Source organism: Chanodichthys erythropterus, chromosome 1 (genome assembly GCF_024489055.1).
Source record: "Chanodichthys erythropterus isolate Z2021 chromosome 1, ASM2448905v1, whole genome shotgun sequence".
Classification (NCBI taxonomy): domain Eukaryota; kingdom Metazoa; phylum Chordata; class Actinopteri; order Cypriniformes; family Xenocyprididae; genus Chanodichthys; species Chanodichthys erythropterus.
In genome coordinates, this window is record NC_090221.1 from 24,346,443 (window position 1) to 24,373,637 (window position 27,195).

The following is a 27,195-nucleotide window of genomic DNA, read 5'->3' on the forward strand; positions in this document are numbered from 1 at the left end:
AAAGTCATATACACCTAGGATGGCTTGAGGGTGAGTAAAGCTTGGGGACATTTTCATTTGAAAGTGAACTAATCCTTTAACTACTTTAGTTAACATGAATTAAGAATGAAAAATACTTGTACAGTATTTATTAATCTAAATTAATGTTAACTTTAACATTTACTAATACATTATTCAAATCAAGAGTTGTATTTGTTAACATTAGTTAACGCTTTGTGAACTAAGATGAACCAACAATGAATGACTGTATTTTTATTAACTAACATTACCAAGATTAATAAATACTGTAACACATTTTTTGTTCATTGTTAGTTAATGTTAGTTAATACAATAACTAATGTTAACTAATAAAACCTTACTGTAAAGTATTACAGAAAAATCTCAGAATCCTACTCTGTCTGTATAGTAACCATGGTAATTTCACTGAGGAAATGGAACTTTTTTCAAATCTTAAGTCAAGAATTAAGATAGAAGGATTCTGTAATACAGGGCAAGTTTGCTCATTTTGACCTTATAGTATAGTTCAAAACATATAGACAGACATTTTCCAAAAACAACCCACCTCCAAACTCTAGCTGATTTGTTCGGATGAACCCAAGATTTGATTAGATGAGTTTCACAACTTCATCTTTGATGAGATACCAAGATAATAAACAAGATACAAGAGAAAAATGCAAACAAAATCAAGCCACATTATCATAATTTTAATCAATGTGAACAAGGTTTGAACAATGGCATCAGTGTGTTAGAAGAGAAACATGCGGCAGAGAACATATTGGATGTGATTAACAGCACATGCTGCTGACACAATGCAAACCATGTGCAAAATGCCATATTAAAATTCACACTCACAAACCGCTCAACGACGGTCTGTGATTAATTGCTATGATACATAGGAACATTAATGGAAACAAGAGCACAGATGTTCAATGTTCATTGAGAGAGAGCGTAAATGCACTGCAGCATCATAAGAGATGTTCATTGCTCGGCCTTGATGTTGATTACATTAATGGTCCTGATGTTTTTTTTTTCCTAAAAGTATCTTGTAAAATAGCAGACCTTTGTGACATATAGTAATATTTTAAGATGTGATTAGCCGTATTGCTTTGCTTTCATGGAGGGGAAACCAGAGAGGACAGAGAACCGTACTTGTAGGCTGAGGGCAGTTTGAACACAGGTGTTTCCAATGCTGAGTCTCTGTGGAAGGCCACATTATGGGATGGACTCATCGCAGGCTCCAGTAGACCACTGGAGAAGTCCCTACTGCAAAAGATACTTCTCGTGTTACTCCAGGCATCCATGCTAAGACAGAATAGTTTTTCAAGATATAAGACAGTGGAGTCATTCTTTAGTGGAAGAAATACCTGACAGTGGCACTGAATGTCGCTGAATGGTTACCCATAGTGCTCTGACTTGATGCCCTGTGAGGAACTGAACCTAAAAGAAGGATTCATTGAAGAACAAAGTATACAGCTAGATCGTATAAATGGATTGTTGATATCATTGTGAAATGAGAGCTGTCAAAAGTTCTATCCACACTTCTCAGAGTTGAAAATAAAATAAAAAGGTGGCCAATATATTTGCTCCAAAAGTAGGAAAATGTAATTATCAGATTCATTATTATCAAAACCAAAAGCTTTTTAATGTAATTCTGTAAATCTGTATTTATACATTACCTTAGCCTTTCACTAACTGATTTTAAGTATTAGGTGTGTAAATAAATATCAATACATGTGAATATCATGTTATGTTTGGTGATACTGTATAAAACATTGTATCGATATGTATTTATTCGTCTACTTCCAAGATTAGTGTCAGTGGCTATATGTTCAGTTTAAACCCGTCACTGCAAGATGGCAGTGTTATCTCAGAATGTAAACTGTGATGCAGAGAAGAGCAAAGTTGCATTGCTAGCAAACTCAGCTAATAAGATGATTAAATTATACCAGCCACAGTGTACAGAGGTGAAGTGTGGACTCATTTTGGCAAAGAAACCACTAAGAAGATCGACAAGAGTCATGTTGTTTGCAAAATAAGCCATGCTAAAATCCAATACTTGTGAAACATTGAATCTGAGGGTACATTTACACAATGTGCTAAAAACTGAAAAACTGAAAAAAAAAATGCTTTGCATTTTTCGCATATGGACAACAACATTGTCAAAACAATCACCGTTCACACGGCACATGATTCACAGTTCACACGATTAAAAAAAATGTATTGCATGCCAGGCCAATAATTGACAAAGTCACTTTTTAAAAGAAAAACTACAAGCCTATAACACGCAATATGCACGCGCATTACGTCACTGTTTTCACAAATTTGCGTTTTTGTAGTTAGAAAATAATGGTATTGTTATTAAAATACTTCCAGGCCGCCGAAACGCCACTGTCATGTAAATGAACAGCCAAAATGTGCAATATAGCACTCCAGTTAAGGCACATTTATTTATATAGCACTTTATACAATAGATATAGATGTTTTAAAGTGAGCAGCTTTACAGTATTAAATATACTTAATACAACTTTAAGTTGTTAAATACTTGACAAATTAAAAACTGCTGTACTAACCTTTAAAGCATCTGTATATGATAACGTTCACACACAGTGTGTTGTCAAATTCTGTCTGCTTTGTTTTGTAATGTCTATATACTAGGCATGTAACAATATTATCAATTTCATGGTATCGCGATAGCAAAATTGTCTCAATATTATCATTGTCACATGACTGCATGAAATGATACGTCTTCTGGGCAAAAAGTGTACTTTTTCAGCCCGCTTCCGAAAACGGTTCTGGTGTGATGGGTGGCCAAAGTGCGAGGAGCGTTTCCTTTAATAGAGACGTCTCACCTCATGAATATTATAGCAATGAATGTACTGAAAAGTAGTGATGAGAAAACAGAGGCTTTCTGAAGCATTTGAGGCTTTCATCAATGGTTCATTACGCGAAGCTTTTAACACAGTGCGCATTAGCGACATCTGGTGGTCAGACTTGTTTTCTCAACCATATCTAAATTATTGCGGAGCAGCTCTACGGTTTGAAAAAGAACGTGACCAAACAAAGCGTCGGAAGTCTGTGACATATGTAATCACTCTTGTCTTGGATCAATACAGTTCTATCTAATCTTATCTAATCTCATCTAAATTAATTAGTGACAATGAGATCACAACACATGTCATGTATAGCCTGGTCAACGGATTCACATATTGTTTACTCTTATGTTCTGTTCGGAGTATCTGAGACCCCAGCAATAAAACATAATTAAAGGTGCCCTAGACCGTTCACACGCTCACACGCCACACCTTGTATTTCTCACGCAGAGAAATCTCCAGGATAACGCACAACAAGTTGCGCCGCTATTAGAGGAATTAAGCGAGTTCCCCATAGAGTTCAGAAGGCCCTGCCACGCACCAGTTAATCTAATAAAAAAATGTAGCTACCGAACAGCCAATCAGAAAATAGAATTGCTGTATCCGGGTAAGATTTAGATATTCCCGCCACAACAACGTTTACGTTCTGATTCCAACGACACATTCTGTGATTCACGGGCTCGCTCACTGAGATGCTCGCTGAAGTAGTTAGAAGAGGACATCTGTCAGTCACATTGATTCACATCTGGCTACAGACTGATCGTGATCGACGTGGGACAATATCCTATGAGTACAGTCATCTCATCAAATTGCTGGGGAATATTTGTCCAGGCAGCTGGTAGTTAAGAGTCTGACCAGAGTACGTTACGTGAACTTGCCTAGCTAGTAGGGATGGGCATTTTTCCAAAATATTGTATTCGAATATTTGGGCTAGTAAAAAAAAACGAATATTCGTGTATTTAAAGCTGCAGTCCGCAACTTTTTTTTGTGTTAAAAATTTACAAAAATTATATAATGAGAATATACAACATGAATCCATTTTCCAAACCGTGTTTTTGTCTTACCCTGAATCATTATGGTACACTTATAATAAGTGTTTATATTCGGACTATTTCAGACCAGACTGGTAGGATTCGCCGCAGAGTATCACAGTAACTTTGTGACTCGCCATAGAGACATACACGGAGAAAACTAGCTCCGGCTAGAATGTTCCTCCGCAAGACGCGTGCAGTTCTGTTTATTAACCGCTAGAGGGCCAAAAATCGCAGACAGCAGCTTTAAATTACGTTATTTTGAGAAAATGAGAGAGACGTTTTTTTAATTTTTTTTTATTCAAGTTGTCGTCACCATTTCTGAACAAACTTATGATTAGGTAATATACACAACAAGTTTACGTTTTATCTCAAGGATTTCATTCAGTTTAAAACATTAAACAATATGTGTAAACAAAAAATATAGGCCTAAAGAACAAAAGCATTATAAGCTCAAGCAGTGAGCGGGAAAAAACATTAGTAAAGCAGATCGCGTCAGTTATCGTGCCGAACGTAAGGTACATATAACGTAGGCTACACTAGAGTCGGAATATGGTTACCATGTTTATATTGTTTTACATTATAATGTTGAGGAAAAACAACAATATAATGTGTATAATTAAATTACCATTATCTCTCTCTCTCTCTCTCTCTCACACTCACTCACTCACTCACTCATGATACACACTAAAATGCTGAATTAAATAAATATTTTTTTATTTGTACGAATGTGTCATTTTTCATATCAGACCCCCGTCCCCACCCAAACCCCCGTCGCTGCCGCCGAAATCTCACTCTGAACTCAGTTCAAAACTTGAGAGCCCTGGTTCAGTACATGGAAATGACATACAGTGAGTCTCAAACACCGTTGTTTCCTCCTTCTTATATAAATCTTATTTGTTTAAAAGACTTCGAAGAACAGGCGACTCTAGCTTGACTGGCCAAATTAGTCCAGTTTAGAAAAGACATTACCTTGAAATGATGCGTCACCATTTCCTAGTTCTTGCCAATACTACCTAATTTTAAAGAGGGAAAAGTCACGAGTAAAAGCCTTGTTCTAATAATTAAATAAATGAGAGAGAAGGCAGGGGTGGCGGGGTAGACATGACCCCCCCCTGTCTGAGTGCTGTCCCCCCCAAAAAAATATAATTAAATACCACTCTAAGTATTGTAAATAAATGATATGTTTTTAAAATAACTGTGTAAGAAGTAAAGCAATACAAACGCAAACAGGCGTTTTAAGTTTAGAAACATTTTGAGTCACCCCTCCCTTGCCTCACAGTGGTTTGGTTCATATAACGTCACACTCGTGCGTGTAGAAATCCGGCGGCGCCGGCAGGAGAGAAGACAGACGGTAGTTGAGAGGAGCTCTAGTAAGTAGGCTGTTAAGGCTATTTTATTCAAAAACATCGGATGAAGTGGTTATTTTTGCTTTAATGCTGACGACGCTGAGTAATTAGTCATAACAAAAAAAAGCAAGATGATAACATGATTTTTTTTTTTCGTGAGTCCGCTATTTTAGCAATTATAATGTTACCTAGCGTGTTTGGTAGCTTGTTTACAATAGCTTGTTGGATACTATGTCACCCACACCAACAACAATTAACAGTGTGATAAGAATATGTGAACTGTAATAAGGCTAGAAGATTCACTGTTGTGTGTTGGGTTTTGCTCAAAGTATATTCATCATATTTTGGTGACTTGGTTGTAAAAAAACTTCAAAAATATTCCAATAAATAAATGATTTTGAATATTTTGGTCAATTTAGTAAGTTTTTTTATTGAACCAAAGAGAAACATTGAGCATAATGGCAGTTTACATGCTACACTAATAATAGTAGTAAGGTTTTCTTCTGTGTAACATTACATATATCCTTTATAAGTAAAATTGTGGCTGTATTATTTGTGTCCCCTTCAAAAATTGCTCTTGAGAAATTTTATGTTTATTGTCCCCCCCCTACTGTCCGATGAAATTTACGCCCCTGAGAGAAGGTAATGTATTCTTTAATGAATTCATCTAATTCATCTAAACGGTCGGGTGAGGGTAATAAGCCTGTTGACATCTCTTGTAATAGTGCAAAAAAACAGCTTGGACAGAGTAATGGAGTCAACAACGAGAGTCGATTCCTGTGCTGGAGTCAACTCCAACACTAGGGCTACTAAGAGGAAATTCAGGGTTGCCAACTTTGGGACTTTGGCTGGAGTGAGACTTTGTAAAAAAATCAGTTTGCGCGTGTGCGCGGAGAAAATATTTGGTAATCCTAATTTTAAAAATCAATGTCAGTCCATGTTTACTTAGTATCATTGGGGTGAAATAATTTATTTTATTTTTTGTCAGTTTAGTTACCTGACAGGGGCGGAGCCAGACATTGTAAACATTAAGGGCTTATTCCAAATCTATATTTGTCCTAAGACATTTCAATTTTCTATTAATAGCTTTAATGACATGAAAGGAGCTTTTGTTGTCGTATGAAAATGTACATTATTTGACACTGTAATTTGTAGAACTTTGTTGGATGTACCTCCGCTAGGGGGGTCCGGGGGTATGCCCCCCCGGAAGAAAATTTTGTACATTTTAAGGTTAAATGCATCAATCTGGTGCACTCTGGAAACTCAAAATTAAGAGCTTCAACCCATGTACAGTGTGCAAATTGAACAAAGAAACAGCATTGACTTGTACCTGGACATTAAAAAGGGTTCAAAAATTTTTTTTTTTTACAATACTTTTGTACTCATTTCTTTTTAAAAGATATCCTTGCGCTTTTATTTTGATCACCAGATCACCAGCTGATCGCGTGCACAAATGCGCGCTCTTCTCTTTAAAACACGCAGCACAGACAGACTGTATAGCCTATATACTTAATCACTGTCTTTTGCTGTTTTATAAAGGCACAAAGCCATATCACAGTTTCGATATTAGTTCGTTGGCAAACGTAGTATGTTTTACATTTTCAGTTCATTATGAAACGGTGGCGGCAGCAGAGGGTCATTAATGGAAAACACTGAATGAATGTATAGCTGATAAATGTGCTAAAGTTGTCATATCGGTTGTTATATAACAAAACGTATATAACGTAACGTTACTCGGTTACTTACGTAACCTCGGTTCCCTGAGAAATAAGGGAACGAGTATTGCGTTGCGAAGCTATGAGAAAACTGCTCTCGAGAAAATAACGGCCATGGTGTGTAAAGCAGAAGCAGCCTGGCCAGCGGCGGAGTGTGCACGATCCGGGAGTGCTGAAGACCTTCTGTGCTTTGGCCGCTCTGTATATTGAGTGCGCACGCGCGGCCGGGGCTCTCTCTCCTCACACGCAACTGACGTATCACGTGCAAGGTTTTCAGCCAATCAACGATCAGAGAATACTGCAATGAGAACGTTGTAGGGAGATGTAACATCTAGTCTAGTCATCAACAGAAAGTAACGGATTGAGAGGGGAGAAGAATAGATTTTGGCGTGACATTTCTTGCGTGTGCGTGAGAGCGTGAGATTGATGCTGAAAGCGTGAGTGTCACGCCAGATGCGTGAGAGTTGGCAACCCTGGGAAATTACTCTTTTAGAGTAGATTCCCCATCACTACTGTTGTTTTGATCATAAGTGTACATTCATAGAAATACTTGCTGTAGTAATTGCAGAAAAATATGCTTTTTACTAGCTGAGACCTTTCCAACTAACAGTCTGACACGTGACTATCCGTTTATTGTGTTTTAAAAGGGATAGTTCACCCAAAACTGAACATTTTGTAATCATTTACTCCCCTTCAAGTAGTTCCAAACCTGTATACATTTCTTTGTTCTGTTCTACACAAAGGAAGATATTTGGAAGAATGTTTGTAACCAAGCCGATCTCGCCCCCCATTGACTACCATAGTATTTTTTCCTACTATGGTAGTCAATGAGGATCTGCTTGGTTACAAACAATTTTCCAAATATCTTCCTTTGTGTACAGCACAACAAAGAATTTATACAGGTTTATAACAACTTGAGGGGGAGAAAATGATGACCCTGTCCAGGTGATCAAAAACCAAAAAAAAAAAAAAAAAAAAAAAACGGCAATGATGAATATCTGAAAACACCACAATCTATAGCGCTGACAAACCTATGGGGCAGTTCTGCTGTGAGCTTCTGAGACAAATCCTACTCAATACATCTGGCTAGATGGAGAAACAGAGGAATAGGATTGCAAAGTAATGACAGTTGTATATACTATAAAGAAAACCACATAAGGATAAGTATACAGAAAAAAACAGAGTAAGTTTACTTTGTGAGAGAGCCCCCTGCTGTTGATTTCTACGCTATCAGCTCTGAGAAAGAACAACCAAACTAATGTTACAATCACAAGCAAGACTTTCAATGATTAAAGCATAGACTATATTGAAAAAAAAACAGACATGACAGATACTATTTCATAGACATTCATATGGGATGTTAATGATTTTTCAAAGAAACCATCAAACACAGACAGTTAGAATGCAATTAAAATACGGTATAAATTTCTCTGTTGTGTCAGTTCTGTTTTGTACTGTTGAGTATGAAACAGTTTAAAGTTAATAAATCAATATAAAAACAAAGAATTACGAAACTATGTGAAATGCGAAACTAAAGAACTAAAGAAACCTTCCTGAGGGATCTGAACTGATCATATACTCACAGGCTAGCAGAGGATAAGGATCGTGACATTGAGAGTGGAGAAGAATAGGGAACTTTTGTCACTGAAGAAGCTGAAATAAACAGAGAAACAGCTCTTTGAAATGATATATTAACTCACAAAAACAACCTGATCCATTTCATAATTACCAGGGATAAAATATCTTAAACTGTAACAGTTTGGACAATCTGTTCATCTTACAGATCTAAAGAGCGCTAAAAACAAGCTAGAAGGCACCTTGTCTTTGACTTCCTGGCTGTAAATCTCGGTTGGACTGTAATGCCAGTCTTGAACTGGAATGATATCAATGACAAGTGATGCATTAATAAATTACATGTTCTTCTATTTCTACATTCATACGATATCATATGTTGTCTTCCATTAGAAGGATACATGCCATATTTACAGTGCATATAAATTGTATTCACTGCCTCTGACTTTTTATGTTACATTATTGTTTTCAGTTGTAAAATATTTTCAAATATAACTCCAGCCATTACTCCAGTCTTCAGCGTAACATTAATATTTTTATTAGGATAATAATATTAGGATGTTATTTGAATTTATTGATGAATAGAAAGTTTGGTATCACTTAAAGGTATGGTAGGCAATTTCGGAGAGGCTAGCAATAGCAAGCAAGTGTTGAAAACATTAGATCCCACCCTCCCTTCACAGTGCTCCCCAAAGCCACACCTCCTCCAAAACACATGAACACACGCAGCCAGAGTCTGCAAAGTGTCACGAGAGATGCCGTCAAATTGCCTGATGTCTCAAAGCACAGAACATTACAATAATAATGAATGTAAACAACTTACAGAGCTCTGACTTGTACCACTGCTGCAGATTCATTTCAGCGTTGACAGTGTTGCCATAGAAATGCATAAATCTGAATCTGAGGATGTGAGCAGCTCCAGGTAGAATGTCACGGGTTGCCATCTTGTAATTACAGTACGACATGCCGTGAATGCAGCATAGGCTCGTTGTTTTTTTGGATCAGGAGGAACTGTAAAATGTGACTGGCCTTACGGAACGCACTGATGATGTGTGATGCCTTCGTGAGCAGGGTGAGCAGAGGTATGGATACGTTGACAGGCAGGTAGGACATCCTATCATTGCATTCAGACCGAATGCAATGATTGGATGAACATGTTTAGGTCCTAAGACTTCCACAGAGAATATATGTGCATTTTGTAATATTTAGACCACTTCTATTGTATTATTTATTGCTATCAGGATGTAAAGAGAGTTTCAACCAGTATAACAAAGTGTTTATGAAAAACACCGTCTGCGCTACCTTTAAAGCCTTTACATAGAATGCATTATAAAGGTATTTTTAATGCATTAATTATGATTTGTAATGCACATTATAATGAATTTTATGGTCTCATGAATAATTGTAACCACACTTATAATACATTATAACTAATACATGAACATAATATATTACATTATAATACATTGTAATGTAATACATTTACACAAGTATTTTAACTTTGATTACAATTATTTAACCAAGTTACATTATTATGTAATGCATTATAATGTACATTATGAATACCTTTATAATGCATTATACATCAAGTGGTGTTGCTGCCTCGCTGCTCAGAGTGGTTTGCGTGTGTCTCTCTGTATAGCAAAACAAAGCTCCATATAGCTTTGTTTTGAATCTCTTACTTTTATTCATTTTTGCTTATATTATTATTACCTTATATATAATATTGCCTACCACATTAATCTGATATCGCTAGCGTGTAATCTTTGAATCTAAATCACTGTTACAACATGCTTGTTAATAGCTAGCGTCATCAGTCTCTCGCGCGCTCCTTTTTCAACGCATTCATCAAACAGCTGTGGTGTTGCAAGGGTGCAAGGGGGGCATCAGATGCAAGGGCATCAGATACTGTTTTGGATGCGACTAGCTTAATGAACTCTGTACATTGTTCGGTTCCGGCTGTAGAGCCCGTGCAGCAGGGCACTTGGGTAACGGTGAGGTGGCCGCGGAAAACATCACTCTTCCATTCCAATAAGAACATCAAACAGGTTCTCCCCACTCAGTGACGCACCCACTGAGAATCCGGTTGAAAATGCCCTAGTTATTGGCGATTCTGTTACACGGAACATGAAAATAGAGACACCAGCCACCATAGTCACATATTTGCTGGGAGCCAGAGCACCTGACATCAAAGCAAATTTAAAAGTGCTGGCTAATGCTAATTGTAAATACTCTAAAATGATTATTCACGTCAGCACTAATGATGTTCGACTTCGCCAGTCGGAGATCACTTAAACTAACATTAAAGACGTGTGTGAACTCGCAAGTACAATGTCAGGAGAAGTAATTTGCTCTGGTCCCCTTCCTGTTTGTCGGAGTGATGAGATAGTTAGCAGATTATCATCACTCAATGGCTGGCTGTCCAAGTGGTGTCCGCAAAATAATATAGGTTTCATAGACAATTGGAAGAGTTTATGGGGCAGACCTGACCTGTTGAAAAGAGATGGTATTCATCCCTCTCGTGATGGTGCTGCTCTTCTCTCTAGTAATATGGTACATAGTCTGAAACATGACAAACTGGGGCCCAAGTCAGGAAGCAGACAGACTAGCTAAACCGACCATCTGCTAGCTGCCTCACGTTACAGAAGTCAGATAATTCCCAACACATAGAAAATCTTACACCTATATATATTATCACATAGAGACTGTGTCTGTACTAGTGTTGTCAAAAGTACCGGTACTTCGGTACCAAGTCAGTAATGAAATTTTGAAAATGTGACGATACCAGCATTTCTGTAGTACTGGTAGTAGCGAGAATCCGGGTATATTCGGTACCCACTTATAGGGCTGTGGCAGTATTTACGTGAATATGACACGAGTGAAGCACAAAGCTTTGTTTACAGAAGAAATAATAGGTTAGCAATTAAATGTGACTTCGCAGCCATGGAAACATTTTGGTTAATGCCGAATGAGAGAGGTATGTGAGTCCATACATTTAAGCTTCCTAATCTGTTTTCCGAATCGCGATCTGGTCACCTGATTATCAGAGAATTTAACCATTAGTTATTCCACTGAACATCTGTTTCTTTTCCCAAATCTTCACTCATGCAGGGGATTATAAGCGTTTCTTTCGTTCGCATTTAGGCCTATTAGGCTATTCGCATTCTAGAAAAAACACCGTAGGACAGGAACCTTTTTGCTTGCCGTCTATTTCTATTTAACAGTTTGCGCTCGTTATTAGACTTTCTAAGGCGCGTGAAGTTTATTTGTATTGCGCGTTTCACACACCAGTGATTTTTACTTTCGTTTTCTCTGGCAGCGCTAAACCAAACATAGCCTGAATGTCTTGCCCCTGCGGAGGATAAAACTCGCTCTTCACACCTTTTACAACAAGTGTCAGTTGTTTGTAACATCAAGAGATAACGAAGATATTATTTAAGAGAAATGGTCTCTTTCCTGCTCGTGTCCCACATCCCACTCAAAGCGCAAAGCAGTCTATATCAAAGTAATAACGGGATTTAGGCTAATGACGCGTCTTTGTGTGGAAATAAAAAATGAATGTTTTTTGAAATAATATTTAACTTTCTTATTATTTAAGTTACCATTATTTACAGATATTTATTTCATGGTTTTACAGGCTATAGTGTGTTGTTTCACTGACGGAATAGCTCAAATAAACAAGCACGTCTGTTACCCTGTCACAGACAAGTCAGGTTCCACATCCATCCATTACCCACGCACTCAATCACCAGAATACTAATCACCGCCACCTGCACATCATCAGCACTGCTATCACCACCACCTCAAAAACCCCACACTCACACACAGTCACTGTCCGGTCTCGTTTGTACCAAAGCTCCATGTGTACTTACCTCAAGGACTCCAATCTGCTACTTGCCTGCTTCCAACGTCTCCAGTGTCTCCAGTCTTCCCCATGTGCTTATCCAACTGTGTGTGAGTGTTCCCAGTCTCCAGTCTCCAACGTGCTGCTCTGTATTCCATCTGCAATCATCAAAAGGACAGTATCACTTCTTCTATCAACATACCAAGCTTCTACCATTACCATATACTCACCATATTTCTCTGCTGATATCAATAAAACACTGTACTTGCTTTTACATCTGCCTCCGTTCCGTCTCTGTTGTAACAGAACACCGGACCATACCAACAGGATATCAGCATGAGTTCCCAGGACCCATTTCAAGAGCTCGTTGTCGCTTTGCGCCGAGCACTCACCCCACAACCACCGTCACCATCACCTGCTGCCGCTTCTGCCTCCACTTCTTCCACTCCGCCAACGATGATGCAAGCCAGTCCCATGGCCCGACCGGCGCCCTACTCTGGATCGGCAGAAGATTGCAGCGGATTCCTCCTGCAATATGAGTTAGTCCTGGAGATGCAACCGCATCTCTACCCCAACGACACGGCTAAAATAGCGTTCATATTCTCCCAACTGCAAGGCATGGCGCTCCAGTGGGCCGACTCGCTCTGGACTCAAAAAGGTTCTGTGGTGAAATCATACTCTTCATTCGTCACCCACTTCCGCGAAGTCTTTGGAACCCCCTTGACTAACTCTTCTATTGGTGAGAAACTCTATAATTTGAAACAAGGATCAAATTCAGTGACTGATTATGCCTTGCAGTTCCGGACGCTAGCCGCCAGTAGTGGAAGGAACGAACAAGCCCTCATCACTTCCTTTCATCAGGGGTTGGAACCTTGCTGCACATGAGGATTCCATCAGCCTCGAACGCTTCATCCAGCTCGCCATCCGCGTAGGCACTCGTATGCAGTCGTGTCTCAATGAGCACCAGGGCCAGCCACTTTCCACCATCTTTTCCTGCCAATCCGAACCCGTCAGCTCCCCAGAACCAGCCAACGAACCCCTGCATGTGGATAATTCCCGTCTATCTCCCTCAGAACGCCAAAGAAGGCTGACCCTGAACTTATGTTTATACTATGGATCTTCGGGGCATGCAATCTCCGCATGCCCAATTCGTCCTCCTCTACCATTGGTGAGTGCCAACATTCCCTCCATTAAGAAGATAAAACCACTCACTACTATTGTAAACCTTACTGCTGTTGATGTATCTGTTCCAGTGGTGGCGCTCCTCGACTCAGGGTCAGCAGGAAACTTCATCTCAGGCTCCCTCTGCCGACACCTCAAACTCAAAACCTCGCCCTCTCTGACCATCTACCAAGTCCACTCCATCACGGGCAAACCCCTAAGCAGGAAGAGGATCAGCCGCTGTGTGGGACCCCTTCAACTTCGTGTAGGTATCCTACACGTTGAAGACATTCATTTGCTGGTTCTGGAGGATTCCACCGCTGACGTGGTTCTAGGGTGTCCGTGGCTCGAACAGCACAGCCCCACCATCTCCTGGCGCACGGGCGAGATCCTGAAGTGGGGCGAACGCTGTTTCTTCAGTTGCTTCTCTGAACTTCCAGTTCCCAAGTATCCAAGCTCCAAGAAGATCTCCATCTGTACTACTTCCATTGAAAGCCCCATAGAAAAACACTCCACTGATATTCCATCCTGTTACACCCCCTTCAGCGATGTCTTTTGCCCGCAACGCGCCTCCAAGCTTTCTCCACACCGCCCATGGGACTGTGCCATAGATCTGTTACTGGGTGAACCAGTGCCTAGGGGAAGGATCTACCCTTTGTCAGTGCCAGACGAGAAGGCAATGGAAGAATACATCGAAGAGGCCCTTAACCAAGGATATATACGCCCGTCTACTTCCCCTGCTGCCTCAAGTTTCTTCTTTGTGGCAAAAAAGAACGGAGGCTTGCGGCCTTGCATAGACTATCGTTCCCTTAACAAAATAACAGTCAAGTTCCGGTATCCACTTCCCCTCGTACCAGCGACCCTGAAACATCTCTGTGGTGCCACTGTGTTCACTAAGCTGGACCTCCGCAGCGCGTACAACCTCATCCGGATATGCGAGGGGGACAAGTGGAAGACCGCCTTCGTCACGCCCACCGGCCATTATGAATATCTTGTCAACGCCCCATCCGTATCCCAGGATTTCATTCATGAGGTGCTCCGGGAGTTCCTCCACAAGTTTGTACTCGTGTACATTGATGACATCTTGATTTACTCCCGGAGCCTGGCCTAACATCGCCACCACGTTGCGGAGGTCCTCCAATGCTTACGGCAGTACCATCTTTTCCTCAAGGCAGAAAAGTGTTCCTTTCACCAGCCCTCAGTCCATTTCCTGGGATACTTCATTGATCACAGTGGCATCCAGATGGACAAGGGGAAGGTAGAAGCCATTAAGTCCTGGCCTGCTCCCTCAACCATCAAAGAACTCCAATGCTTCCTCGGCTTCGCCAATTTCTACCGCCGTTTCATCAAAAACTACGGTTCCATTGTCCACCCACTAACCAACCTCCTCCGTCATCAGCCCAAGTCTGTCCTGGTCCGAAGATGCCACCAACGCCTTCGAAGCCCTCAAGGAAGCCTTCACCCCCGCTCCCCTCCTCGTCCACCGAACCCTGACCTGCCTTTTGTCGTCGAGGTGGACGCTTCCACCAATGGAGTGGGAGCGGTACTATCACAGCAGCAGGGGAATCCAAGTAGACTCCATCCATGTGCCTTCTCCCGTAAACTCAACCCGGCGGAGGTCAACTACGACATCGGTGACCGCAAGCTCCTGGCCGTCAAGTTAGCGCTGGAGGAATGGAGGCATTGGTTGGAGGGCGCCAATCATCCCTTTCAAGTACTCACAGACCATAAGAACTTGGAATACCTCAAAGCTGCCAAAAGACTCAACCCTCGACAAGCCTGTTGGGCCATGTTCTTCTCCAGATTCGATTTCACAATCTCCTATCGCCCCGGTTCCAAGAACATTAAAGCTGATGCATTATCCCGTCTCCATGCTCCTGAGGAAAAGAATGAATCTCCCGAAACCATCCTTCCAGACACCATCTTCGTGAATCCTATCCAATGGTCCGAAGAAACTCTACCTCCTCCAATGCCTCCTCCTACACTCCGCCGGGTTGTCCCCAGGGCCTTCAGTACATCACCCGGACACGTCGGGCACTGGTCACCCGGGGGTCAATGAGACCCTCTCGCTGCTAAAGGAGCGCTTCTGGTGGCCCAACATGGCCAGGGAAGTCAGAAGGTACGTGCAGGGCTGCAGGGAGTGCGCCATCGCCAAGAGCCCTCGTCACCTGCCAGCCAGCAAGCTCTCTCCGCTGCCCGTTCCTGAGCGACCTTGGTCACACCTGGGGGTTGACTTTACCACGGATCTCCCGGGATCGGATGGTCACACCTGTGTGCTAGTGGTAGTAGACCGATTCTCCAAGGCCTGCCGTCTCATCCCCCTGAGAGGTTTACCTACCGCCTTAACTACAGCTGAGCTCATGCTTAACCACGTCTTCCGATATTATGGAATCCCCGAAGACATCGTATCAGACCGAGGGCCCCAATTCATCTCCCGTGTCTGTCACTCCTGGTTGTGACCATCAGTCTGTCATCCGGCTACCATCCTCAGACGAACGAGCAGACAGAACAGAAGATCCAGGAGATTGGCCGCTTCCTGCGTACCTTCTGTCATGGCCACCAGAACTCCTGGAACCAGTATCTCGGTTGGGCCGAGTACGCCCAGAACTCTCTCCCTTCCACCGGTCTAACACCCTTCCAATGCGTACTCTGTTTCCAACCCCCGCTGTTCCCCTGGGACGGGGAACCCTCCAATGTCCCCGCAGTGGACTACTGGTTCCGGGAGAGCGAGAGGGTATGGGACTCAGCCCACCATCAACTGCAGAGAGCCCTGCGCAGACGCAGGATGACAGCAGACCTTCGGCGCTCCAATGCTCCGTCCTACCAACCGGGGCAGAAGGTCTGGCTGTCAACCAAGGACATCAGACTGCGTCTGCCCTGGAGGAAGCTGAGTCCTCGCTTTATTGGCCCATTCACCATCACCAGACAGATCAACCCCGTCACGTATTGTTTACAACTTCCACCACGATACAAAATTCTTCCTACCTTCCATGTCTCTCTACTAACGCCTCACCACCCTTCTGTTTCTCCCTCCACAGAACCTGACATGGCAGCCGCCGAACCCCCCCTTCCACTCATCCTGGACGACGGTGCTGCTTACGAGGTTTGCGAGATACTGGACTCCCGGCGCTGTTGTGGTCTACTGGAATACCTCGTCGACTGGGAGGGCTACGGCCCCGAAGAGCGCTCATGGGTGCCTAGAAACGATATCCTCGATCCCAATCTTCTACAAGCATTCCACGCCAGCCACCCTGACAGACCTGCCCCACGCCCAAGAGGACGACCACCACGACGTTGGGGTCCTCGGCCCTCAGGAGCGGGCCGTGGGAGGGGGGGTACTGTCACAGACACGTCAGGTTCCACCTCCATCCATTACCCACGCACTCAATCACCAGAATACTAATCACCGCCACCTGCACATCATCAGCACTGCTATCACCACCACCTCAAAAACCCCACACCCACACCCACACACAGTCACTGTCCGGTCTCGTTTATACCAAAGCTCCATGTGTACTTACCTCAAGGACTCCAATCTGCTACTTACCTGCTTCCAACGTCTCCAGTGTCTCCAGTCTTCCCCGTGTGCTTATCCAACTGTGTGTGAGTGTTCCCAGTCTCCAGTCTTCAACGTGCTTCTCCGTATTCCATCTGCAATCATCAAAAGGACAGTATCACTTCTTCAATCAACATACCAAGCTTCTACCATTACCATATACTCACTGTATTTCTCTGCTGATATCAATAAAACACTGTACTTGCTTTTACATCTGCCTCCGTGCCATCTCTGTTGTAACATACCCCTGTTGAAAAAACGAGCATATGCTGATAAAGTAGGTTTTGAAGCTGGTATGGTGGTTTGAGCTGGTTTATGCTGGTCCAGGACCAGCTTAGGACTACCATGGACCAGCAGGACCAGTTTAGGACCAGCATTTGACCAGAATACAGCTTCAAAACCTACCTTACCAGCATATGCTGTTTTTTTCAACAGTACACAATAAATGTTTGAGCATTTTTTTTTTATTATTTCAAAATGTATTTAATTGAGGTAGCCTATATATACACACAAACATACACATTCTAAATCATATTTAATGTTTTTAAAATTGGCTATATAAAATAGTAAAATAGTTCCAATAGATTTTGCTGTGGTACCGAAATTGGTACCGAGAACCATACAATTTTCATTGTATCGGTACCGACTACTGGAATTTTGGTACCGTGACAACACTAGTCTGTACCCTGAATTAGTAAAAACAAAAAACTTCCAAACCCATTTAATGGTAAAAATTTAATTGATGTTCAACAAATAAAAAATAGAGATAATAATGATAAACAAATGATAAAACTTGGGTTAAATATCAGACCCCTTTCTTCAAAATCACTTATTGTAAATTATATTATCACAGACAATAATGTAGATGTGCTGTGTTTGACGAAAACCGGATGATTACATTACTTTAAATGAGTCTAGCTCTCAAGGTTATAATTATCAACACTCGTCAGAAAGGCAAAGGGGGAGGTGTTGCTGTAATTTATAGTAATATTTACAGTATTAGTCAAAATTCTTTCAAATATAATTCCTTCGAAGTGATGGTACTTTACGTAACATTATGTAAGTTGACATTTGTGCTGGCTACTGTATACAGGCTTTATCAAAGAATTTGCTGATTTTCTATCAGAGTTAGTACTAGTTGCAGATAAAGTCCTTGTTGTTAGTGATTTTAATATCCATGTAGATAATAAAAAGGACTCATTGGGATTGGCATTTGCAGACATTCTAAACTCTATTAGTATTAGACAACACGTGTCAGGTCCCACTCATTGTCGTAATCATACTTTACATCTAATATTGTCAATGGAATCGATATTGATTCTGAAATTTCTTTCAAAATTCTTACAGACCTCTAGGCCCGTGAGTCGAACATGGAGTTTCATTCCAATTGGGCTCCATTAACCTTGTCTAATAGGTGCTTAAACATCATTGACCGATGGCGGCCATGTTTTTTGAGATACGCAAATGTTCTCATAAACTATCATGCCCCCTTGGACCAAGACACTGCATGCCAAATTTCAAGTCAATCGGACTAACGGTTGCATAGTTACAGCTGTTTTCATGGGTTTTTTTTAGTCATAGCACCACCTAGTGTGAAATCAACACTTTTTTTATCGTGACTAAAGATTGAGCCCATACACATGTATACTGAGTTTGGTGCAAATATCTAATTTTGTTCTCGAGTAACAGCCATTTTAGTAAAAGTCATACATTTTGGTGCCCCTTAGTGACCGTGAATCAAAATGAACATTTATTAACAAATTAACACTCCAGAGAACATTTCTGCACTGGTTTGGTTCTGATCAGGCGAAAAACCTAGGACTAGTTAGCATAAGTAGGTTTTGGAAAAAATTCAAAATGGAGGAAAATTTTCCCTGACAGGAATGAAATCGGCGATATACATTTTGTCCGTCAGAGCCAAGGATTACAATGATATAAGACATTTGATTCTAGGACAAACGGTCTAGGAGTTAATAGCTAATTTACTTTTGATCGTTGTAGCGCTACCTATTGGCCGATTGGGGTCATAACTTCTGAGGTTCTCCCCAAATTGAGGACTACCATTTGGCCAAGTTTCAAGTCTCTAGCACTTACGATTTGGTCTGCACGATTTGTTTTAGGGGAGAAGAAAAATAATAAATACTTTGTAACAGATCATTACACTTTCACATTGTCAGTTTTTCATTCACATTATCACCTTCACTTAACGAATAAGCAAAATAAATAACAAATTTTGAAATCAATTGATTATGATAACTGTCCTTATTTATTTATCTGAAGGAAAATCATAAAAGATAATGATGAAAAAAAGGGAAAGGAGACAATAAGAACCGGTAGGGGAAATGAAGGAGAGATGAGTCGTGGAAGTGAGAGCCAGGTGGATATGACGGAACTGCTGCACGTTGTATTGAGGTCATCTTTGGTGTATAACCTAACCAAGATTGCTGGAGATTCAATCCTTGGTGAGTACAACTGGAAGATTGCGTTTGCATCTTTGAATGTATAGGCTACTCTGCACAAGGACGAGTTGATGTGGCAATCGAAACGGAACATACCGGACGGCAAAAGGGTTTGGGGATTTTTTTTTTTTTAATTCTACTCCTTTTTAAATTCGACTGCTGAGTGCCTCTTGGAATCTCAAAATTAGAAGAGATGGTCCCAAACGGTCCTATTTCCACGCTTTCAAAGCTTCTTTAGATCTCACAATCCTTCACAATTTATAGGCCCTAGCTCTACACAAAAGGGCTAGGGCCTCTTCTTTATTTCGAGAAACGTTTATTGATTATTTTATTTTTCATTGTTATTATTGTTCTTGGTTGTGATTCAAATTGTGGTTCAAATTATTTTTGCACATGTGTATGGTTTTCTATAAAGGCCAAAATATTTCTTTTGTTGAATGCCTGAATGAAGTGAAATAATAATTCTCTTGATTTTGTCCTTTATTTGGCCTGCAAAAAGTGGGCAACATTCATTTAAGTGGATACATAGAGGAGAAATATGGCAAAGTCAATTTGATGCACCACACTTCCTGCTGCCAGCAGATGGCACTTTGACTATAACTGAATATTGCCATGTTGATGTATTCAGGTCATGACTATTAGCAAATGTGAAGTTTGGGGCAGTTTGGACAATGTATGCCTTAGTTACAACAACTTCCTGTTTCGTGGCATAAATTGCATACATTAGCACTTAGCCAAGTGTTGCATGATTTAATGTGTTTCTAACATGTTTGGTACTTCATGGCATAGTTAAATGTGTTTCTGGGAGTGAATTACACTGTAAAGCATGCCATTTCCTGTTGCCAGCAGTTGGCGCTATGACTAATTGAATACTGGCATGTAGATGTCTTCAGGCCAGGATTCGTATCACACATGTGAAGTTTGAGGCAGATCGGACACTGTATGGCCAAGTTACAACAACTTCCTGTTGCATGGTAAAACATCGAAATTTGTCAGGCCGCCACTAGATCTTCACAATTTAACGTTACATCGGGCTTTAGATTAGACTGACCAAATATGATGTTGATCTGATTAAAGCCCTAGGAGGAGCTTGTCAAAGTACAACCTCTGGCAATGGCAAAAACTGCACAAGTTTTGCAGAAAAAAATCTAAATATCTGACTTCCTGTTGGTTTTCAGATTTTGTACCAGATTTTTACTTTTTTGTAGGTATTGGGCTGTTACATGTGTTTACCAAATTTCATACCTGTACGTGAAACGTAGCGCGAGGAGCACTTCACTGAAATTTTGTAGGTGGCGCTATCAAGCCATTTTAATTCTAAAAATTGACCTAATTCTGAAACCTATATCAGACGTAAATTTTCACCACTTCTGACACGTGTTCAATGTTTCATGAATTTTTGAGCATGTTTAGGCCCCCATTAATGTGATTCATTTTGGAGAAGAAGAATTAAAGCTGCAAGCAGCGATGAAAGGGCCTTCACACCCGTGCCACAGCCACCCAATGGCTTTAGGAAAAAAGAACACAGTGGGCAATATGCATTTAAGTACATAAATATAGGAGGATAATGTCAGTCATTTGTATTTGCCACACTTCCTGCTATCAGCTAGTGGCAATATGACTATAACTTAAGTTTGGCATGTAGATGTCTTCACGCCAGGGCACTGATCAAACGTGAAGTTTGAGGCAGATTGGACATTGTATGCTTGAGTTACAACAGCTTCCTGTTTCATAGCGTTAATCGCATACATTAGCACTTAGTCAAGTGTTGCACGATTTAAAGTGTTTCTAGCATGTTTGGATTTTTCATGGCATATTTAAATGTGTTTCAGGGAATATATTACAGTGCAAAGCATGCTATTTCCTGTTGCCAACAGGTGGCACTATGACTAAATGAATATTGGCATGTAGATATCTTTAGGCCAGGACTCTCACACATGTGAAGTTTGGGGCAGATCGGACATTGTATGCCTGAGTTACAACAGCTTCCTCTTTCATGGCGAAACATCAGACTTTGTCAAGCTCCCACAGACACGTCCTTCAACGAAAACTCAAGATCTTTGCTATTTAACTTCACTAAGGCCTTAAGATTAGACTGACCATGTATGATGTGGTTCTGGTTTTATTTCTATGAGAAGTTAATCACAGTGTAAAACGTAATTTCCTGTTGCCCGCAGGTGGTGCTATGACTGTAACTGAATATTGCCATGTAGATGTCTTCAGGCCAGGACTCTAATAAAACATGTGAAGTTTGGGGCAGATCTGACATTGTATGCCCGAGTTACAACAACTTCCTTTTTAATCGCAAAACTTCGAACTTTGTCAGGCCAACACGGACCCTTGAAGGAAGATTCTACATCTTCGCAATTTAATGTTGCAAAGGCCTTCAGATTAGACTGACCAAATATGACGTTGATCTGATTATAGCTCTAGGAGGAGTTTGTTGAAGTATGTCTGGAAGTATGTCTATCTCACTTCCTGTAGGGTTTTCGGGTTTTGCACCCAAGGACGTTTTTGTTGGTATTGGGCTGTTACATCTGTCTATTGAATTTCATACCTGTGCGTAAAACGTAGCGTGAAGTGCACTTAATTGAAATTTTGTAGGTGGCACTATCGAGCCATTTTGGCACACCTAATTTTGAAACCTGTTCCGTGGCATTAATCGCAAACATTATCACTTATTAAATCAAGTGTTGCATGATTTAACATGTTTCTGGTATGTTTGGTTCTTTGTGGCATATTGAAATGTGTTTCTGGGAGTGAATTACATTGTAAAGCATGCCATTTCCTGTTGCCAGCAGGTGGTGCTATGACTAACTGAATATTGGCATATAGATGTCTTTAGACCAGGACTCTTATCACACATGTGAAGTTTGGGGCAGATCGGACACTGTATGCCTGAGTTACAACAGCTTCCTCTTTCCTGAGCGAAACATCAGACTTTGTCAGGCCGCCAGGGACACGCCCTCCAAGGAAAACTCAAGATCTTTGATATTTATCGTCACTAAGGTCTTAAGATTAGACTGACAACATGTTAATCTGGTTAAATCTCTACGAGGAGTTAATCACAGTGTAAAACGTAATTTCCTGTTGCCCGCAGGTGGCGCTATGACTGTAACTGAATATTGCCATGTAAATGTCTTTAGGCCAGGACTCTAATAAAACATGTGAAGTTTGGGGCAGATAGGACATTGTATGCCCGAGTTACAACAACTTCCTGTTTCATGGTGAAACACTGAACATTGTCAGGCCGCCATGGACATGCCCTTCTGTGAGAAGTCAAGGTCCTCACAATTTAACGTAGCGAAGGCCTGACCAAGGCCTGACCTGATTAGACTGACCAAATATGATGTTTATCTGTTTAAAGCTCTAAGAAGAGTTTGTTAAGGAGTTTGTTAGGAGTTTGTTTGCAAATGTTTGCAGTTTTTTTTTTTTCAGAGAAAATTCAAAATATCTCACTTCCTGTTGGTTTTTCAGATTTTGGACCCAGAGACTTTTTTTTGTAGGTATTGGGCTATTACACATGTCTACTGAATTTCATGCTTGAACGTGAAATGTAGCACATAAGGCGCTTAAATGAAATTTTGTAGGTGGCACTATCGATCATTTTGCCCTAATATCCTAAGGAAAACAATGGGGACTTCATCCTTTCAGGGCTTGGGCCCTAATAATCCCACGGAAAACAAATGGAACCTTCGCCCTTTCGAGACTTGGGCCCTAATAATCATTAGGGGAACAATAGGGCCTTCACCCTTTCAGGGCTTGTGCCCTAATTAGAAGAATAGAAGAATAACCAAGCAATTACAATAGGGTCCTCACACCATCAGTGCTCGGGCCCTAAAATGTTTGCCAAATGTTTGTTGTGTATGTTTGCCAAACTCAACTGTGTGAGATCTTGTACCAAAACAAACATGGATTTCAACAGACAGCTGGCACTACTTATTTGCAGTGCAATTTGTGCAGAGTAAAAGAAGAAAAAAAAGGAGGAAAAAACTTGGGTGAGGATGAAGGGTACTGTGTTCTTATCAAATTTGTTTGTGAGGAGAACTGTTGAAGAAAACCGAATTGAACCCAAATTTTAGGTTCAAGATAAAGGTAGACATTCTTACCGTGACAGTAAGAATGATAAATGCATGTTGATGACTCAGCAATGAGTCTTGAATAAAATATTTTTTTCATAAAGTCCTGTTTCTCTCTTTTTCTTTTTGCCATTATCACCTGAGTAGACAGATTTCATTATGTCTTTCCAGATTAGTTTAGTTAATTATAACATTTCTCCAGCTGTTTTTTTTTTAAACCTATAATTAAGCAATAATGTAGGTTATTAGTTTTTCTCAAATCAAAAATCTAAAAAGAATTAGTTCATTCTGAGCAAAAACACTATGCTATTTTTTTTTTTTTTTTTTTTTGGTTCCAGAATTATCAGTTACCAAAGTAAAATATTACTGTTTTATTGATCCTGAAACAGAAGTCATTTAAAATATTATTTGTTTATTTAAATTTTACTTTTATCAGTAAATGTACAATGCTCCCAATATGCAAAATGGGACTGCCACTAGAAACGTGACAGCTAACTTCAGTTGACAGAAGGGCTGCAGAAATGTTCAGGGCATATTAGATACAACTATATTAGATATAATTAAAGTGAATAACTTATTTTATTTACAAATGTTATGTTTATGATTTTTTTTTATTTGTTAAACTATTTAAATATTCAGAAACTAGTGCCATTATAAGCAACCATTTTATTTTTCTGATTAACTTTTATTAGACTGCAGATCGAAATAAAAGAATACTTCATATTATTTTTAAAATTTGAGAAATCGCTGCTTATTCTAAATGTTTACATAATGCAGTTTAACTTTTTTAATTAAGCTTAGCAAAATTAACAGCCTAAAAACATTTAACTTGCAATGTTAACTTATGAGATAATATAAAAGAAACATCAAAACAAGATGTGTAATCCAGAAAAAATATTTTCTCCAAAGCATAGTCGCCGGCATTAGTCGGAAATATATTTGTTTTTTAAAAAATCATTGTGAGGACAACTGGCAGCAGCTGGTTCTTAAATTCTAAGACTAGAATCTTAAACACTGCACACTACACAACTTTAAACACCAACTGTAAACACTGACTGAGCCCAACTGGAACAGACCCAGTCTGTTTAGGCATGATCAGTCATCACGACTAAATGACATTCATAATCGGCCTGACAGTCGTGTAGTTTGTTACTGGCTTAAGACAATGACCCCACAGCTACAGAGGAATGGCATAAAGACAACTGGAGTAGACAAATCACAGTTTGACTTGACATAGGCTGTCCACTCATGATCTAACTGACTGAGCTTGAGCAGTTCTGCCAAGAGGAATACAGAAAATTGCACTGGAAAGCAATATCCACATACACTCAAGACAAGAACTGGACTGCCTAATTTGCATCTACTAAATGTTTTGTATTTAATGTGTGTAATATCTTTTGACCAATTCGTAGAACTATGTTTTCTTGTTTCTTGAAGAATATTTTCTTGTTGATCTGTGCCACAAAAGCAAAAGTAAATGCTTTGTGGTTTAATGTTGTAAAACATAACAGTTTCCAAATAGTGAATACTATTTATAGGCCCTGTATTCAACTATCTATTTAGAGATTCATGTAGAGATACCTTTGATTTTGAACAGTCATCTCTAACTTTGATATGTAGGCATTTTGTTCTGAAATTTTCCTGCACAAAACAGAAACCAATAAATAAGGCAAAAATGAAAAAAGAAATGGCTTTATTAATGCAATACTCATCCTTACATGGACATCTTCTGCATCTCTTGTTGCATTTTCAGTCCATTCTCCTTCATTCTCTCAGTCTGTGCTTAGAGTGTTGTGTGACATTAATTTGATTCAGTAAAAATAAGTCATGTTAAGGACAGGATGCTCTCACCTTCTGCTGATAGTGGGCCAGTAATCGTTTCTGGTGTCTGGCCTGGAATTGTAAGACCTACAAACCATAATAAACATATCTTTATTACTGTGCTGCAGTGCTACTGCTGCATGATTGATTAACATATCTGCAATTATACTCATTTTATCTACAATATCACCTTGCTTATCTCTGAGAAGTACTTGACAGCAACTGCACTGATATCTGTGAAAAGTTCTTGAACCTCTGAGCTGCTCTATTAAAACAATATGCAGATTAGTGACAGTTCATTAATAGTAATCTCTATGACATAATTTCTTGTATCTTACCTTATCAGACAGTGGAGAGATTTGACACTTTGCTTTGCAAATGAGGCACGCACCTTGATTTCCTTAAGGAAAAACAAACACAGACCTCTCTCTGTACTGTATTTTTCCAGCAGAGGGCAGCATGTTCACACATTTAATTTATGATCTCACTGACAATACATTCATACTGTGATTTTGCTACTTTATTAATGCAGTGCAATACAAATTAGGCAGATAATTATACTTGGAATAATTATAATTCACATACTGTGTTATAAACACTATAAACGCAACTACAGATAAATGTAAAAGCAGCACCATTATACCATCTTTAAATCTGAACATATTTAAAGTTAGCTGATTGTGCTACCTCTCTGAAAGCAAACATTACAGATGATGTGGCAGCAGTTTGTGACAGCCAGGTGACGCTCAGGACCAGGTGACATGAAGCACGAGTTACAGCAGATCCAGTGAGACATTATCCTGTTTGAGTACAACATCATTGTGGCTGTGTGCTAAAACCTCCAAAAGTGTGCTTATACAGGCAACAGTATATCATAATTATGAGAATGAAAAAAAAAAAAATTACGAGATTAAAAAAAGAAATTAGGATTTTCTGTCAATATAACTTATATATGTCATAATTTTGACTTTATATGTAAATTATGACATTTTAAGACAATGTTGCCTTAGAATGTCGACGTTTTTATGTCATAATTACAACTTGGTATGTCACAATTTCGATTTAGTATGTAATAATTATGACAGTATGCATTCATTATGATTTACTAAAACATGATTATATTCTTATGTGACGGAAATGGGCTTCCATACACTCTATGCTGCTCGCTGGGTTTTGAGATACAGCCTGTGTTAAGATTAACGTTACACATTGTATTTCTTAGCAAACCAATCGATTATCATCGCAAATGTTTTATTAATCCAGTTCAAACTGTGTTTAATATGCAAAGTGTGTTCTCTATTTGTCAGAAACTAATTGTTGACTGAAAAATATTAACTAGACTGATTAAATGTACAACAAATAAATAAATAATGGTTAAATTAACCTAATTAGCAGGCAGATGTAACGTTACGTTAAAGCATTTGAGCAAAAGAATGTACACAATTAACTTTACCCTTGAGGACATCACGAACATGAACGGTGCTGTGGACATTAAATCTCAAAAGTAAAAAACAAAAATAAAAACACATACCCGTATCTTCCTTTACGCGTTATCCAGATTATTATCAGTAGTGTGTATCTAAGAAATTAGCTGATTTTGCGACGCTTTTTGAAACGCTCACGTCACAGTACTGAAATCGCGCACTCCTCACAAAAATGACAACGATGACCGTAGTTTCCGGTAAATACTTTGATGGAAACAAAAGTTACCATATTAAAAGTTTGTTGATGAATTTTT

The 27,195-nt window shown here is 39.8% G+C and overlaps 1 protein-coding gene across 1 annotated transcript; it reads right to left on the bottom strand.

Moving 5' to 3' along the window:
- Positions 1 to 767: 767 nt before the first annotated feature.
- On the bottom strand, positions 768 to 26,378 carry LOC137023579 (probable E3 SUMO-protein ligase RNF212). The gene is made up of 12 exons (XM_067390758.1): positions 26,145 to 26,378; positions 25,796 to 25,857; positions 25,648 to 25,722; positions 25,488 to 25,544; positions 25,355 to 25,413; positions 25,218 to 25,277; positions 8,783 to 8,838; positions 8,549 to 8,618; positions 8,159 to 8,201; positions 7,997 to 8,051; positions 1,365 to 1,437; positions 768 to 1,263 (listed from the first exon to the last, which is right to left on the bottom strand). Exons 1-12 carry the CDS (start codon positions 26,275 to 26,277, stop codon positions 1,113 to 1,115), a joined length of 894 nt encoding a protein of 297 aa, XP_067246859.1. The 5' UTR covers positions 26,278 to 26,378; the 3' UTR covers positions 768 to 1,112.
- Between the last annotated feature and the right edge of the window lie 817 nt (positions 26,379 to 27,195).

Coding starts and splice junctions, on each gene's coding strand:
- LOC137023579 (XM_067390758.1), bottom strand. CDS start 26,277: ATGATGTTGTACTCAAACAGGATAATGTCTCACTGGATCTGCTGTAAC. Junction 25,414..25,487: donor TGGCCCACTATCAGCAGAAG/GTGAGAGCATCC, acceptor CTCTAAGCACAG/ACTGAGAGAATGAAGGAGAA. Junction 1,264..1,364: donor ACATTCAGTGCCACTGTCAG/GTATTTCTTCCA, acceptor TATCTTTTGCAG/TAGGGACTTCTCCAGTGGTC.